Source organism: Ylistrum balloti, unplaced genomic scaffold (genome assembly GCF_031769215.1).
Source record: "Ylistrum balloti isolate Yb309-2 unplaced genomic scaffold, AGI_CSIRO_Ybal_v1 Utg370814, whole genome shotgun sequence".
Taxonomy (NCBI): Eukaryota; Metazoa; Mollusca; class Bivalvia; order Pectinida; family Pectinidae; genus Ylistrum; species Ylistrum balloti.
In genome coordinates, this window is record NW_026782471.1 from 591,010 (window position 1) to 610,585 (window position 19,576).

The window sequence follows — 19,576 nt, forward strand, 5'->3', positions numbered from 1 at the left end:
GTGCATGAGATGAGTTGCTATGTATATCTCACCTCCCATTTGCTGGCCACTAATTTTGCAAGAGGTCTATATTGACAAATCCAAGTTAATGTCTGATGTGAATTGATAATTTTCGTTGCGCAGTAGATTGCCTTGCGAAGTGCCATCAGTGTAAGTAGTATTGGCAGATGGTATACCCCTGGTAAAGTCCATACATGTATATCTGTACATAAAGGGTTGTGACTTCCCAACCCCTGGTATCGTCCATACATGTATATCTGTACATAAAGGGTTGTGACTTCCTGCCAAGTTCCTGTGCATTGAGCAATACTTTTATCGATTTGATTACGGGGTGCTGCACCTTGCCATATAGATTTTGACATTTGTGTCAATCACCCTGGATTTGCTTCAGTCACCCCCTAGGCTTCAAACTTAAGGCCCTTAGCATCACTGAAGGGTCCTTGAAGGACGAAACAGCTGTATGATGTATTTAAGTAATTGTTTTGGCGCTATTGTATCTCACTCTAAATCATTAAGTGGTGCTATTCACTTATGTGTCATTTGTAACAATCTGCAATGTATTCCCAACGGTTCCACTGTTCTCTACAAATTGCCATCTGGAGGATAACAAAATGACAATAAATCACATGACGATTTTGTATACAGACGAAACCAGGCCTGAATGTTTAATGAAGTGATATGGCACTCTACAGATATGCATTACATGTTTGTATTCGGTCATTTAAAGGGAGCAGGTACGTGGCTGCAGGTGTACAGAACGATTGGTTTGGACTTCCGATGTGACTTAATCCACGACAAGGTAAAAGTGATCTGTCAATATATACACAGAATACTGATTAAGTATATATACACTGTTTTAAATTCGCCCAATAAAACAAAATGTGAACCATACTATACATGTATATGTTTATATATATATACATCTCTAAATAGAAGTTAGTGGAATCTTCGATGTTGTTTGTTGTTGAATTTTGTTTATATTTCAGACACTTGACAAAACAACTTCGGATGGAGTTCTCGACATTTGATCGTGTTGTGTTTCTGCTTATTTTATTCAGAGCAGGCGACCTACAAGGTGAGTTGATAGCATTTCAATGTTTCACCGTTTGTTGTAAAACAGTATAAATCAAATCGCCACTTGGCCACGAGAATAAATTATTTGAGGATAAGAAGTAGGGATTAGTTTGTTAACATCTTATCAGTGTAAAGAGTTTTTTAAACATTCAGAGGGGTCCATTTAGGTTGGCACTAACGGTTAATAAAGCAATAAAACAATTGTTTTGGTGTCCCCTTGTGATATACTTTAGGAATATTTACGACATGCATGATATCGATATACATGGAATAGCTTTAATGTCGCAGCTACACAACGTTTGTCGTTTTAACCCTTTTTAATAGTTGCTGATAAAAAAATTAGAGTCTCTATTTCCAACGACAGTTTACTCACAATGTGCTGGGGCACCCTTAAGGCTGACCGCAACATCCGGTTCCTATCTTATAGCGGAAGTGACGTATCCAACGAGTGGTTCTTATGGCGAGTATGTCTCCACACGTAGTTTATTTTCCTTAATAACATTGATATCCATGTTTCTGGTATGTATCAGTGCTTGCACGAAAAACAATTTTTTCGTCAACATATTTTGTTTTCGTTTTACTTCAATTGGTACACAATTGCCATGTTTAAATGCCGAGTTTTCACATACATCATGGGCACGTCTCTGGTCTCATCGATATACACGCTGGATTTTATATCCTATTTCAGTTTTCAATACAAAGGTAGAATGTAGTTTACGTTAGATCATAAATAACAGTAGTCATGGCATGTTTAAATCTACATAATCTTCTTACACTTACTGAAAAGATAGAAGCTGGGTCGTTTATGAAGCGCATTTCTTTTTAATTGGGTGAAACCAATCGTTCTTACTGCAACGTGATAAAATCGTATGAATGTAAATATCAAAAGGTTTTGATCACGAAACAGTCGAGTGCTCTGTTCATTATAATATGTCATTACTTACTGACATCATGTAAACCTCCATGTACCAACTATGCTCCCGGATCTGAACATCGAGGATATATTATTTTGTACTGTCTTTTGTCAACTTTGACCTTGCCCATAACTATTGCACGGCAAGAGGTAGGACGTTCATACATGTATTACGCAGGTGTGTTCCTTGTAGCAAGACCTTTCTGGTAGTAGCAAAATGTTTGACCATGTGACCTTGACCATGTGACCTTTACCGTAACCTTTGATTTACATTTGAAAAAAAATAAAATCGGTCATAACTTTTGCACCGCAAGAGGTAGGACTTTTCTATGTAACCTTGACCATGTAACCTTGACCATAACCTTTGACCTATATTTGTAAAACTTAAACATTGACCTTAACATTGCACTGTAAGGCATATGTGTTTCACAAAGTGTGCATGCAATTAGCACATGTCTTACACAGTACAGTTCTAATGTCCCTCTTCAGAATTTTGTTGCACCCTGGAGCATATTGTTTCATAAACTAAGTTTACGGCACTCTCGATCTTTAAAGTTCAAAATATGCTTTAAAAATGTTAACGTCATATATTACACGAGATTAATGAAACAAGTTTTCATCTTAGCTATCGCCTGGCGAGTTTCATTAACCTCATTTGAAATGAAAACGAAAGTAAGATTTTGTTTATCCCATAACTTGGACTTCTTTTTTTGTGATATCACAATGTAAATGACGTGTTGAAATTATGACATCACAATTGAAACAATGCACTTTCAGCCAATCAAAGCTCAGCTATGTATTTTGACACTTGTATTTGCTGTCATGTTATTATGTTAGTAGTGTTACTACCCTGGTGCAATGACACAAGGTGACGTCAAGGAATAACGCCACGTGATTATTTCGACAATGAAGATTTCGTAGTTTGTTTGGTTTCTCCTATTCTCATTGTATACCAAACATTACTCGTGAGACAAACAGAATTCTATTCTTGCGTAATCATTTTTAAAAAATCACAATATCTTTAATATACATGGTATTTTCAGTTTTTCGAGATAATTGATACACGGTATGTAATTAGCATTATAATTTATAGTGTTATTTTCAGATTCATACGACGTCAATGATTTAGAAATGAATCCTTTTTTTTCTATCAAATGATTTTAGATTTGTGTTTCATGTTATCGTCAAGTTTTAGTTTTTCTTATATCCCCGCCTCATTGATTTTTGTTTGAATGTCTAGGTCACTTGACTGCAACTGGCTGATCGAGTCGTCCTTACCATCCTCACACAAGCTTCTAATTTACATCAGGATTGCATCTATAGCGACAAACGATTATATTCGTATCTATGATGGTGAGAAGAAAACATAACCGCTTACAGAAACATCTTAATGATAAAACCTAGTTGTTTGGTTTTTTTCTGTAGAAAACATCCATACAAATTGCATTGGGAGTTAGTTTAGGATGTACCATACAGGTAATAGAGAAAGAATATGTCTGTTGTATCTTAAGTGCTTGTCATTAGAGGTGATAAATTGTGGTTGAAAGCTTGCAGTTTTGTTGAAGATTTTCCGGTTTTTTCAATTAAGGGGAAATCAGAAAGATCAAGAATGAATAGGGTCTAATGCGTGCTATTGTAAGAGGCGACTAAGAGTGACCTCTGCCGATAATCCATGGATTTCTGCTGTGTCTTCTATTAAGGGAACATTGAAGAGACTAAATTTGATCTGTAACCCTATACATCGGATTCTGATATGTCTATCTCTTTGTTAACTTGCCTTTCTACCTGTACTTTATGTTCCACTTTCTTGCAACCCGTCCTCATATGACCCGGCTGTTGCAAAGACGTTAAATCAAGTTTAAACGTATAGGACGGAACATCAACTATGTAATAGACGAATGACGAAGGTTGAAAACTTATTTTTCTCTAACTGGATGGATATTCTACAAGAATTCCGTAACTGAAAACGAACATTGTCCACCTTGTTTTTTTTATATTAGGAGTCACTACTATTAAGATAACGATCGGTCTGAATCAGAATCTGAATCTGATTGCTTCACAAAAAACCCAAACAAAACAAAACAAACAAACAAACATAACACAACAAAACTTAAAAAAAAAATCTCAATGCATTTTTATTGTTTATTCTTTATGAAATTAATATATTCACTTCTGAAAAAATCTTTTTTACCCATGATTTCACGGTTTTAGAGCCAAATGTGAAAATGGTGTGATTTTGCAACGCGGTCGTGAAACGGACCATCTTTTACGATATTTCATGTTTTATGAGATCTTGTTTTATCTTTGAAAGAGCGAAAAGCAAAACATCCTTCGACATAAACATTTTGATAGTAAACGCTCCTATCGTTAATCGTAAGTGAATTCGTCATTATTAATCATGTTCATATTGGATACAATTCTTATGTGGTATTTCAGGAAAGAGCACATCAGATCCCCTGTTGTACATGGAAAGCGGTAACTCGAGAAAATCGCTAACTAAAGTAGCCAGTAGCGGTAATATATACGTTCACTTTATGTCTGATGGCATCAAAAACACGGACCAGGAAGGTTTCCATTTGAAATACATGTCTGCGTCAACAAATGACTTTGGTAAGTTTAAAAACTCAGATTACTCACATGGCCTGTCTGTCAGTCCGTCCGTCCGTCCATAGAAAGTAATAGCATTCTCAATGAAATTATACAGGAATGTTAGGGACCATGTGTAGATGCGCATGAACGTTATTAGCAGAATTTTGGGTTACCAAGGTAAACCAGGTCACTGTTAACAGGTTTTTATACTCACCAATTCAATTTGGTCAAGCAGTGTCTATAATTATATACATCCGGTGTTTCCAGTTACTATGGAAACAAGATGGATGCTGTCCATTTGTTCAGAAATTTTGATTATCATGTCACTATACACAAGTTTTCATAATAAAGATTATGAATTAGGTCAATGGTATACACAAGTTTGCTTGATAAAGTTCCATAACTTTTATCCTTTAATTGGTTTAAATTGAACTTGAACTTAGTTTGCTATAGCTAATTATAGCCAATGATTTGACATATGAGATTTTCTAAAACATTTACCATGGAAACACACTTGGGGCTTCTGATTGGTCGAAATTAACCAGATATTGTCTGATTAACTTAAATTTTGTATAAAAAAGGTTCAGGGAGATGACAAATACAGTGAGACCCTCTTCGAAAAACTGGTTTCCATTGGGTTGCCATGGTGACGAAATGACAGACGCTTGGAGGAATCTTGTTCGGACAACCCCTCCGAAACTGACTGTTGGTTTTTCTCAGATAATTCGAGAATAGAATATTATAAAAATATCATACCACCTTGTAAATAAAAAACAATACCCGTTGTCAGGTTATAATTTTCCGTAAAAATAAACTCTTATTGATTTACACTTTCCATAAAAAAAATCGGCAATTTCAGCCGTCGCAAATAAACCCTTTGTACAGCAGGTTTAAGAAGTTAGAACGTCTGAACATCGTCTTTCTTTTGCCTAAGTCAAATAACAAGACAGGTCAGATAACTAGACTAATCTAACTTTTCTAGTTATCTAACGTGTTTAGTTATCTAACTTGTCTAGTTATCTAACTTGTCCAGCTATCTGACTTGTCTAGTTATCTGACTTGTCTTGTTATCTAACTTGTCCAGCTTTCTGACTTGTCTAGTTATCTGACTTGTCTAGTTATCTGGCTTGTCTAGTTATCTAACTTGTCGAGCTTTCTGACTTGTCTAGTTAAGTGACTTGACTAGTTATCTAACTTGTCAAGCTATCTGACTTGTCTAGTTATCTAACTTGTCTATTTATCTGACTTGTCTAGTTATCTAACTTGTCCAGTTTTCTGACTTGTCTAGTTATCTAACGTGTCTAGTTATCTAACTTGTCTAGTTATCTAACTTTAGTTATCTAATTTGTCTAGTTATCTAACTTGTCCAGCTATATGACTTGACTAGTTATCTAACTTGTCCAGCTATCTGACTTGTCTAGTTATCTAACTTGTCCAGTTTTCTGACATGTCTAGTTATCTAACTTGTCTAGTTATCTAACTTTAGTTATCTAACTTGTCTAGTTATCTAACTTGTCCAGCTATATGACTTGACTAGTTATCTAACTTGTCCAGCTATCTGACTTGTCTAGTTATCCAACTTGTCTAGTTATCTGACTTGTCTAGTTATCTAACTTGGCCAGCTATCTGATTTGTCTAGTTATCTAATTTGTCTAGTTATCTGACTTGTCTAGTTATCTGACTGACTAGTTATCTAACTTGTCCAGCTATCTAACTCGTCTAGTTATCTGATTTGTCTAGATAGATGACTTGATAACTAGACAAGTCTGAAAACTAGACAAGTTAGGTAACTAGACAAGTCAGATAACTAGACAAGTCAGATAACTAGACATAAGAAATTCTTGGGCGATAGTTTATTTGTTTGGATGGAGGTAAGTGGGGAGTTACAATAGACAGTCACGTTATTAACCATTATCTCCAATAACAAATTTAGAATTAGACATGTCAAGTTATAAATTGTATCATATAGCTGTTTCCTTCCAGAACTCGTTAGTAATATCAGTAAGGCTTAAATTATTAAAACCTAGTATAGGAGTGAGAAAAACCCAACCGGTTTCATTAAATATCCAGCTCTTTGTGATTTCCTGACTGACAAACTATGGATATTTAAAAAAAAAATGTTTAGGTATAGATGAATAAATGATTAAGACGGACAATGTCTATGTAATCAGATCGACACATTATACACGTGTCTAGTGTAATTACAATATTAACGATAAAGGATGTTTTTGTCTCGGCTTGTCTCCGTAATGATAGTAAATATGTTATTGTTGTTATCAATGATCAGGAAGACAATAAATCAGGTAAATACTTTATTGTTGTGTTGAGGCGCACGAGCAGTCGACATTATCTGGATATGTAAATATCAATAGACAACCATGTTTAAATATACATTTCTAATTATCAGCTATGTATATATAATGACGAGTGATAATGGACCTATCATACGTGTTTAACATCCAAAATGGAACATAAATCATTTGTGAAAAAAGAAATTTCAAAAGTTTAAATTTTCTCCATTAGACTAGATTACTTGACTCAATGCAACTTTTACTCCTCTAAACTGCTCTCGTGAATCTATCTATTTTGCAACTAATTTCATTTTCAACAAATCACGATTGTGAATGTGAGGCGTCGTAATAGAGTTTAAAAGGAAGATTTGGATGGCGTCGTTCACAAACACGTGTGAAGTTTAGAAATGTATTATTTATCATCCCCAATGATACAGCAAAAGAAACATGATATCAACTGCCATACTTCTTGCAACATCTTCATCTTCAGACAACGACAAAATATTATATGTTAAGTTTTATAATTTCCTCTATCGCATGTTACAAACGATCAGATACTTTCGCGAGGAGTTTCACGTCAGAACAACGCTGACTTTAATTTCCCTATTCGCTAGGAGTTTCACGTCAGAACAACGTTGACTTTAATTTCCCTGTAAGTAGGTATACAAATTGACACAACAAAGAAATTTCTTATTTTCTAGTTTATTACGTTTAGAAATATATGTCTTTCAATTTTTTAGAAGTTTAATCTTATTTACGACAAGCTCTAGACTTAGACCGCTGAACAACGTGTCCTTTTGTTCTAAAACAATTTTTACGATGAAATATGCATTATCGGACGATGTGTTTCATTTAGAAGACGTTGAAGACAATCAATACTAAAAACGGACATGATTTTGATGTTCAAATATTGTATTCTTTTAACAATCATCTGATATAAGGGATTGTAACACGTAGGATGCACGGTGGCGTCTCTGATTGCAACAGATTCCAGACAATACATAACGACTTCAAACTTTCCACAGACGTATCCAGGGTAAGTATGTTTTATCTGCAATCTTAATCTATTTTGATATTTTTCTTGCTACATGACCCTTCTTCATTTAGAGCACCTGAGTTCGCTCAACTCTCTCTCCCAAAAGTCACAAAATGTCTTGCCGATTACAATGTACCATGATTGGGTTGCAGTATGAAGGCATCCTAGCTATATAACATATATTGAGCCTGTCAGGAACGACAACTTTCTCATGAATTCTGGTGATAATTGTAATTACAGTATCACTGTTGTAAGACCGGCTGCTGAGTCGGCCCCCTGGCATACCTACATATCATTGTATTTGAATGATTTACGCTTGATAAAGGTGTCTGTTTAATTGTAGGTCCACCAGCTGTACCTGGACGATAACTGCCCAGAACGATTGTGGGACACTGGTGCTGGACTTTAAATACATAAATGTCGAGGGTTGTAGCTATGATTTCATTACCCTGACATACGGTAAACATGCTGTACTATACAAAAAAATCTCAATCTCACGTATAACGAACACCTCGCGAAGAAATAATGTACTTGTAAACAACAGCCATTTAGAAATAGCTTCTTTTTTTTCGAACATTTTACAATGTACAAAGGACTCTCGATAATTTAGACACCTTCGTTCCCGGCCTAAAACGCTCGGTTTTTAAGTTGTCCGGAATGCCGAGTCAACCGGCTAATATAACCGGAGTTATCTCCCTTGATTATATGTCGTTACGTCGTCGTATTGGTTGTTTCCAATATAACTTTACCTATTTACTATGAATAAAGTTATTCATAGATGTCTTTCTTTCTCTAAATAAATTTTATTTGCATAAATTTTAATAGAATTGGAATTTCCGAAGTGAAAGTTGTTGATAATCCATATCGCGGACTAATAATCATTGAATATCTGCTCTTCATGAACGGTTGTTTAACCACAAACAATCTAATAACACCTGCTTTCTGAATGTATTATGCACCGCATAAAGTGCATTTTCGTGTGGTTTGACACAAATTGGGCGTTAATTACATATAAAACGATTTCGTATTGGTAATGAGCACATGTTTTTTTCTTTCTATTCACTTTCATATGCATCACTCTACTGAATACACGGAAATCCGTTTTTATATTTAACATGCGGACGTAATGAGGAACAGTGGCTATATCATTATCTGTCATCTTTTACCTTGTATGCCTATGATTAGATATTAATTATGTGAGCATGTAGTGCCACCTATATATTAGTATTCGTAATTTGTTTCTCTTAGGTAACGTTATGTTATAGAAATGTCAAATAAATATTCGTCAATATTGTTATACAATAGATTTTGTTTAGACTGCAGTACAATAAAAAGAACATGGCGCACACTGATTTTACAAGTCGTTGTGATATCAGCAAAATCACAAATGCATAATTTCTTACTGTTAGCTTCATAGGCTGTTTAGTATAATTCAATATACATATATCGCACGTATATGACATCGATGTGTAAAGTAGCCGCTTTGAAACAATTGAAATATAATGTTAGCAAAAATATTCTTAATACTATGTACTCGTCTAATATTAGACTGACTCTTTAATATTCTGATAAACGTCCTGGAAACAGTCCAATTAGCACGCGCAAGACTTGTAACTGGTATCTCATCTCTTGTGTGGCACTCTACTTCGAGACTGGCTTGCTTCCCTTTAAGATCTAGGCGCGAGAAGTTCAAACACTACTTTTTATAAGATTCATAATGGATAAATACCAGATTATCTTAATCTTTCTCGTGACTTCCATAATCCAGATTACTACCTACTGTCAAGTTGGAGATTGGATATACGTGTATTTAAAAATAATTAATCCCTTCTACAATTACCATGTGCAGTAAACTTGATGTAATTATGTAAAAATATTACTTCTTTATCAGAATTCCTAATGAGATTATCGCCTATATCATATGTTTTACCTAAATATTTACCTGCTGGTTACCGATACCTCGTGATTCTTCTAACACGAATCAGACACAAGATCAGTGGTCTTAAAATGATTTACTTCCTATATAAATGTTCATCACCTGTTTGCCATTGGGGTTACGGTAACAAAGATATGTATCATTATTATTTCGTTTGTTCGCAATTTTCGAATTCAAGAATATCTTTATTTAATTCTCCGTCTGATATTGGCATCCAGTCAGTTCCCCTTGTCAATAGACTTTGGTGGAGTGATCCCGAACTTCCATTCCAAACTAATGCTGATCTTATACTGACTGTGCTTTCCAGCGTAACTCAACAAAAAGGTTCGAAACTAGTTAATGGGTAACCTAGGTAACAAGAACTCCTTCTTATCTGTTCCCTCTTTCCTCGCCTTCTTTCCTTCTCTAAAACAAATCACGTTGAATGTTTATAATTGAAATTGAATGCTACTAGACGCTTGAAATTGTATCATCTCGTGCTATCTGTAATTATTGTGCATTTTACAATGTTGGGAGAGGGCTTAGAAAGTTGCAAGAACTTGTGTCCAATCACATTGTCAATCAAATACGGTTTGAATTTATCGATGTGCGTTTGTTTACAGACGATAATCCAACCTTGAACATCTGTGAAAACAATGACTGGAATTCTGCTCATAACTACACCACGAGTAATACGTCAGCTATCGTCACGATGACGTCAGACGACAGTGACGAAAAGAATGGGTTTGTAATGGCGTTCAGTCGATCAGGTTGGTATCATATACAGCTATAGAAAAAAATGGACACCGAATAGAAGCTTTGATATTATATCATATTTTGTAATTTTCTCAAGAGGTAGACGAATCTTGTAGTCTGTTTCGTGTTCTCCCCGGAAAATTCTTCTTTCCGCTGCAGACTTAAACCGTAACTCAAAATAAGTGCACATATTTTCTGGCATATTAAAATAAAGTTTTATTCAAAATAAAAAAGAGAGAAAAAAAATGACACTTTTCAGAAATATTCTAGGAAATGGAAGCTTGTTTTACGTCTTATTTGTGATGAAGTTTATTAAGATAATCAATCTTCTGCCGACATTACGCTGTTTTCTTTTTTGTTTTTATAATAAGGATGTGCCTCCCTGACCACAGACACCAGAACAAACAGTTCTCAGAATCTACTGCCCCTCATTTCTCTGTTAATTATTCCAATAATAGTCCTGGTTGTTGGCTTGTGGAAGTTGGGCGTCATCAGATCTCCTAAAGTAGAATCAGCTTCGACTTTGAACGATGCAGAAAAATCAGAAGTGACGAACGATGAAGCAGTGGATGAACAGAATAAAACATGAGATGAAATGGAGGAAAAGGGCAATTACAGGGAAAATGAAAACGTTCCTAGACAAGTGAATTAAAGGTTTTCTGGTCCCTGAGAAATCGCCAGTGGAAATGATGATGTTGTACATATATATTATCTATTTATGTTTCTATATTAATTCGTTTTTATATCACAATAATACGTGTTTATCACAATGACAGGAAACGTTTGATTGATACAGAAAGTGTCTGTTCTCAATTTATGTATTTAAACACATTACGCAGGTATTTCGGCTACATCCGGGTTCCTTCATCTTTTATATTGTTGTAACGGGTCTTCAGCTTCAATTTTTTGTCAGTAAGACGTGACAAACATACCGATATCTATCAACCTGAGATTAGATATATATATTTATATATGTTTGATATATAATTATTTTTGCTGTTTGGATTTAAATATCGAGAAGAAGAAAAATACATACACCAAGTTTCATAATCCTTGCTTAATTGTGGGCAAAGATTTAGTCCGGACACGAAAGGACAGATTGATTTTTCTGGGAACATAAAACATGATTTACATGATAAATTCTTCAATTGTTTCTTATGTGATATATGGTTTTACAAAAGCTCTCTTCATTCAAAATTTCATTAAGGATTCTCAACGATACTGCTCAATGCATTTTAGATAATTTTATTGTATGTTGTATGAAGAAAGAAGAGTAAATTCAAGCGTTACCTCCCTTCAATCACGATCCGTTTTCTAAATGAAAAACGTAGAACGTTGTATTTTAATGGCTTCAATTCAAAATAACTTCTGGTAAAATCAACGGTCTTTTCTTGCGTGCTTTGCTAGGCCATGGTTTTGGATGGATATAAATTTGCGATTTAAAATATCCGCAAAAAATTTTCCCAAATTAATTGTTCCTTTTTCAGTTTGGTGAAAACATTCTTAGAAAGTTTTACGAAGGAGATGATTTAGATGTGTTCTGTTTGACAATTTTAAAGATATAACAACTCGACGTGGAAGAGAATCTCAGTGTGGGGATACAACTGCTATAACTACATACTGATTTACAAATGTACACAAATATCTATCTTTTGTACTAGTTGTATTTAACCTACTCTGTAATCAGTGTCTTCATATGTCTATAATGTAAATTAACAAATAGGTTATTTAAAAAAATCAAGGTTCATAATATTTTGACATAAAGAACATAATCTTAATCTGTTGTTTTATGTAGTATAAATCCTCGGTATCTCGAACTCGTATAACCCGAAGACCTCGTTTAATTCGAAGCTTTTAGTCGGCCCCTGTCTAACTTTTCACAAAACAGTTGAACTCGCTGATTCAAGATAACGAGGCTCGACTGTATTAATTTATGAAATATTCATGCTTAAACATTCTGCGTTGACAAAACCAAACAAACTGGTGAGGGAAAATCTCAAAGACATTGATATAATTGTAATGTTTTTAAATAAGCTAAAGTTGAAATGTAATTAAATGACATAAAAAATCATTTATCGCTGCTTCTTTGTCGTTTTTCTACTCGAATCGGATATGATGGATCTGAATGTCCCCGGTGATGTTGATACAAGCAAACTTCTGTGGTGGATGTAGTCTGTGCGGATAGTCGCAAAATGGTTTGTTGTTGGAGAAAATCTACAAAATAAATAAAAATAACGGATAAGAATGCAATTTTTAATACTATCAATGTTATAATACTATCAATGTTGTTATAATACTATCAATGTTGTTATAATACTATCTATGTTGTAATCTATCAATGTTGTAATACTATCAATGTTGTTATAATACTATCAATGTTGTAATACTATCAATGTTGTTATTTTCGTGATGTTCGCTGTGTTTTATTATGGAAGACAATCAATAAAAATATTATACTGTAAATTTTGGTGGAATTCGTGGCTACCCCTAATCCACCAACAACTCATGTGTACAAAAGCCATTTAATAGATTTATTGAGCTATATTCTTCAACGAAATAAAGTGTCCATTTTTTTCTTTTCCTTTTTTTAACTGCGGTTTTACAATACTTTGGCAAATAAAACGTATATACAGAACTATAGTCCTTTTCGTGTTATCCATGATACAGCGATATCTTTCTTGTTACAAACCTTTGAAAAACCCGCGAAAATCTAAGATATTGGAAAAAATAACCATGGACAGTAACCTAATTTAATTAATTGTGATGAACTACCCCCTGTATTCTGTCTAATTTTATGTACACATCCAGAGTCACCAATGTGCTTAAAGCTAGACCTATGGTAAAACCGGTTGCACACAAAAAGATGCTAAATATCTGCACAAATTATCTACTTTCATTTCATATGTACGTTTACTTTTTGTCAATCGCAGAGATTAAAAAACATTCTTCATTCAAACGATAGTTTTCGATAAAATTGTAAAAAAAAAAATTTTTAAAAAGAGAGAGAAAGAAACAAAATCAACCATTCGTCGTTTAAATACAATATCCGATCTTTAAAATTACGTAAACTCGTGATTAGTGTGACAGTATTATCTGTGTTATAGTGACGCATGGTGCTTATTAAAATCAATCGTGACACCACATACAGCGCTTTACTGTCGGTGCTTTCGTCTTTCAAGTCAGGTCACTGACGCGAGGTTTATAATATTTATGATATGAAATAAGCGCTTGATATCGTATTCTGATGATTTCTTGTCAACAGCGACAAATTCTACAATTGTTTCTAGGTTTTTCATACCGGTTCGCTTCACTCGAACACTCACTTGTTGAAGTGATATATTCATTGTGAATATGATACATATATATAATATAATGATATATAACTTGTCACCAAGCAAAACATGCCTGGATACCGTAACCAGGATACGGAATTCTTCTGTATGAGATGTCACTTCGAGAGTTAAACTTGGCATTTTTCCAGAAATGAACTGGACCGCCAATAACCGATTCAATAGAAATTATAAACCAGAGAAATATATAAAAGTAATAACAATTACAACACTTCCTCCCTTCAAAAAAAGTTACAGTAACAAATAAGTAATTGTTATGGTCAGGTTATTGTTGGAAAAACTTACTCTGAATCTATCTTGATCCACGATAAAGCGGACTTCGAACTGTTGATTTATCCCAAACGGGAAGTAGGAAGCGCCTCTGTCTTCCGGTCCCCAGCTTCCGGATGTCTTTGTATTTAGGACAGTAACATCGTGGTCGGCTCCAGCCTGGATACGCGCGTCAAAATGAAGGGCGATGTTTTCTCCCGATGGGTCTTCTTGGAAATTAATGGAAAATCGGCTGGAGGAGATAAATATGCAATAAAATTATGTAGATTTTTTCCATACAATACTGAAAAATCGTTATTTTCAAGGTATAGTATTTTTCATGATTTTCTGGGGTTCAGTGACAAAATCTCAGGACTGATACATATGTATCATTACGAATACAAGAAGACCATGGCCCTTAACGGTCATCTGACAATCGATGAATTGATGGACAAACCTCAGAATTTGCAGATGTTGGCCTGACAGGTCCTTAGGGGTCTTAACAATTTTCTGAATTTAAGAAATAAGATCAAATATGGTTGAAATCGATCCAGGAATGAAGAAGAAATAACATTTTAAAGCAAAACCCTGTCTTTCGTCCCCAGTTGGAGTCCCGTCCTAGGTCCTCAGGGGTCGAATCAACTTTCTGAATGTAAGAAATGCTTCTCCGTCCTCAGTGATGTTTCAAACAACATTTGGGTGAAATCCATTCATGCATTCAGGAAAAGTAGCATTCTGCACCGAAATATTGACTAAATTTCCTATTCGTGGACCCGCCTCTAAGTTCCTAGTGATCAAATCGACATTCCGAATTTTAAGAATTAATAACTTGCCTCTGCTGATGTTTCGGATAAAATTTGAATGAAATCCATTTGAGCATTAGGGAAGAGTAGCATTTTGGAGCAAAGTATTGTCGAATTACCCTTTTGGGGCCCCATCCCCAGGTCATTAAGGGTTGAATCAACTTTCTAAAATAGGAAATAATGCCCCATCCAAAATGATGTTTTCGACAAAATTGGGTTGATATCCGCCCAGGCGTTCAGTAGGAGTAGCGTTTTAAATGACAAGTTTACGGACAGCAGACGCGCACGACGACGGACGATGCATTATAGCAATAGGTCACCTTGACCCTTCCATCAGATGACCTCAAAATATATAGTGACCTGGTTACCACGGCAACTACAATCTGTTAAGAATACCTGCATACACACCTACACATCTTCCAGACTGAATACGTTGGGGAAATTCAAAACAAGCCCACATGTGGTCTCTGTCATTGTTTTGTGGTTTCATCGAAATCGATTAATAATTTTAGTAAGTTTACGAGAAGGAATATTTTTAGGGGGTTAATATTTGTTTTCATTAGTGTTTGGTTGGTTATTATATTATTTTTATGGTTATTTTTTGTGATAGATTTTCTTGATGGTTTGATTCATTCATCCGAAATCGAAAAAAAAAAAATCTTGATTATAACAACATGTTGCAGGATAATCATGCCTTAGAATAAAATAACACCAAAGGACACATTACCCATTGCTGCCAGGTATCGCCATTCCACTGACGACAATGCTTCTCCCGATAGCAAGACCTCCCTGCACTTGACTCATGAACGGTGTGGGCTGAGAAACAACAAAAATCGCACATAACCAACTATTTTATATAAGACAAAAGCATGTGAGTTGATGAACATAAATTATAAAGTTAGAAGAAAGATGAGAACGACGAGGATGGAGGTCCACGCTGGATTGAGCTATTTCCCCTAAATGTTACTTTCTTACGACATAGCATATTTTGAATTCATATGAATTGTGGTACGGTTCAGAATACTCAAACATAATTTTTTTGTTTACCCATTTTTTTGTTTAGTCATTTAAAATCTTTTGAAAACTTCCAGTATGGTAAATGACACAATCACAGTATAGCATTACTACCCAACTCCTCCTATATGTTAACTTTTATTTGATTCGTCAATTCCACTTTCCTAAGTCGATTTCTAGATTTCAACTTGCACTTTCACAGATGAGTCTAACAAAGACGCCGCAACTGGATGTATGATGAAGTGTAGTTCATCATTTCGACTTCTATCATCACTGACGAGACCGAGAAGGACAAAGAAACAGTTGTATGGCACAGTTAAATGTATCATTTAGACCCCTAGCATCACTGACGCGTCCGAGAAGGATAAAGAAACAGTTGTATGGCACAGTTAAATGTATCATTTAGACCCCTAGCATCACTGACGAGACCGAGAAGGATAAAACAGCTGTATGGCACAGTTAAATTATCATTTAGACCCCTAGCATCACTGACGCGTCCGAGAAGGATAAAGAAACAGTTGTATGAAAAGGTCAAATTCATTATCCAAACCTTAAGTATCACTGACGAGACCGAGAAGGATAAAACAGCTGTATGGCACAGTTAAATGTATCATTTAGACCCCTAGCATCACTGACGCGTCCGAGAAGGATAAAGAAACAGTTGTATGGCACAGTTAAATGTATCATTTAGACCCCTAGCATCACTGACGCGTCCGAGAAGGATAAAGAAACAGTTGTATGGCACAGTTAAATGTATCATTTAGACCCCTAGCATCACTGACGAGACCGAGAAGGATAAAACAGCTGTATGGCACAGTTAAATGTATCATTTAGATCCATAGCATCACTGACGTATCGGAGAAGGACGAAGCAATTGTATGATGCTGTTTAGTCTATATAACTTGTTTATCAATGCTTCCGATAGTTTTTGATGTGAGATTATATAAAAAGGAAGTGTATGAATTGCGCCACTGTTTATATGAATTTGGAGGTGTCATTTCTGGTGACTGTTTAAACATTGTAATTACGGACAGTGTGGCACGTACCGGATTCTGTATCGGCGGACCTCCATACGTGGCTCCCATTTGTTGTGGCATTCCTTGTGGCATTCCTTGTGGCATTCCCTGTGGCATCCCCTGATATGGCATACCGCCCTGATATGGCATGCCGCCCGGTGGCATTCCTCCGGGATGCATACCCCCTGGTGGCATACCCCCTGGTGGCATCCCTCCTGGCTGCATACCAGGATATCCTTGGTTTGGCGGTATACCCTGAATGGAAAGTTTTGAATATACATGTATAGTTATGTATATGGGATCTAAATGAGATTACATTTCATATGAGACTAAATAAGACAATCTTTACGAATCTTGGCGAGTAAAAATCAAAACTTCAAGACAAATTGCACGAAATCTCATTTAAAGTGAAAACAAATTTAAGGTACTTTTTATCACATTACAAAATAGTATTGATCCTTGCTCTTAGGTATTGCCTATTTCATAACGAACTAAAGATTTCCCTATAGAATTTTATTTTTCAAAGTGTCATGGGTTGTCTTTATTTCATCCTAGAGAAAAGGGAGAAATGTCAAACCTCGAAAGTAGACATCTATAGATTTTGTTAATGTTTTCAGTAACAATGTAAACACATTATCTGTTCCTAGCTATGTAACAGTCGACACTTCCTACCTTGATTGTCGGATGCTATTTAAGTCCTGAGGCATCCTTGATATGGACAATTGTGAATGTATACAACACGTGGGATAAACTGTAAATGTATTTTGATTGGCTGCGATGGTGAACATTGACCCGGAAGGCCGCTTTATACGATCGCGGAAATTTAAACGAGCAATAAATAGTTAAAGATTGATTTTGTAAAACTGTCTTTTTACTATTAACTAACGAGAGTGACTGAAAAACCACACACAACTTCACTTGTTGCGTAACATCTTTATAACCTCTACTATGTTTAAACATTAAGGTACAATGTATATTACAATCAGGATGATAAGGATTCCGATTCACAATAAACACGCGGGGAGACTTTTCCAGTCTAAATGCATTACTATCATTCCGTACTTCATTTTATTAGTTAACGCTTTACATATTCTACCTTGCTCCAAAAGATGCATGACGTACCGTTTGGGGATAGCCAGGTTGTCCATAAGCGCCAGGTGGCGCATTATAACCTGCTGCATAACCAGCGCCCCCTGCCGGTGGAAAACCTGGACCAGCCGGCGGTGGATATCCACCGCCACCTGCAGGAGGGTAGCCCTGCCCACCTGGAGGGTAGCCTTGTCCGGCTGGTGGAGGGTAACCCCCGGGTCCACCTGGCGGGGGATATCCGCCTGGCCCTCCGTAGTTCTGCATGTAGTCTGCAATATATTTAATCATATCTATTTATATACAGTGTAAGTACTTCATATGAGTAATTTTGAAGACCTCAAATAATTATACTAAAATTAATTACGGTGGGTTCATTTCTGAAAAAGACATTGAACTATAATTACTGTGGTTGTGTGCCGTATTTAAAGTGCCATTATTTATGTACATGTATACAAGCTTCGGATTAGGCCTCTCCACTGGCGTGATATTACTTCTAATTCACTAATACATTTAAATGGAAGTGTGTGTGATTAATAAAAGACGAGAGATTCGGGTTAATTCTCCACGTTATTTCTTTAAGGCCTATATGGTTTCAAGTACAATTATGTACATACCGACAATTGATATGTGTACGTGTGTGACTACATCGTATATGGCACATACAAGCACTTATAATATTGTAAAGGTTTAGCTCAATATTATTCTACAGTCTGACATAACCATAAATAGAGTGACCTCTTTTATACACAGATATTTGATTGGATAGGATATATAAATATTGAAGATGAGACTTTGATCATAATGTATGCGTCTGACTTTTGTTTCATATAATTGTGAAAATTACATTTACGTAGAATAGTTATAATACTGTATTAGGAGAAAAACACTTCATGAAATTATGTTTAATCAGTTTAATACAGTTGGACATATGCCCATTTCATATCATTTCGTATAATGTACGTTAACTCATGGATTGCGAGACAAGATAATTTATACTTGAACATGGTCTCTTTCCCCAGATTAATTTCTGACTCAGAAGTGAAAACACGTGAATCTTTATACTTCAGATATCGAACATTGTAGAATACAAGAAATTAAACTATAATTAATGTCAGATATATGCAAACGACGAAGTGTTTTTGTTATCAACGTGCAACAGTGAGGAAGTTAACTCAGAAAAAATATACTTACATCGGTGTTGGAAGTCGGCTTGACCCGGAAGTGAATATCAACTGTTTTACAATAAGTGTTTACCTTCACAACCTGTGTGAAATGTCATGGGTATGAACACCGCGTGTCGCGTTGCCTGTGTATGATATTTGAACAATACTGAGTACACAAAGGCCAACTAAGTTAAGTCAATATTCCACTCAATCCTAACAATAACAAATATAATTCAGAATGGTTTTGTACAGTATATCTGTTATACTGAATACAAATTATATAGTATGATATGTGAACTAATTATATGTTTCGTTGAC

At 35.4% G+C, this 19,576-nt stretch overlaps 1 protein-coding gene across 1 annotated transcript; it reads right to left on the reverse strand.

The window, feature by feature from the left end:
* Window positions 1–12,671: 12,671 nt before the first annotated feature.
* On the reverse strand, window positions 12,672–18,359 carry LOC132558719 (galectin-3-like). Its single transcript, XM_060223314.1, has 5 exons — window positions 18,134–18,359; window positions 17,037–17,248; window positions 15,704–15,792; window positions 14,210–14,426; window positions 12,672–12,788 (listed from the first exon to the last, which is right to left on the reverse strand). The coding sequence occupies exons 1-5, from the start codon at window positions 18,357–18,359 to the stop codon at window positions 12,672–12,674; spliced, it is 861 nt and encodes a 286-aa protein (XP_060079297.1).
* Window positions 18,360–19,576: the final 1,217 nt, after the last annotated feature.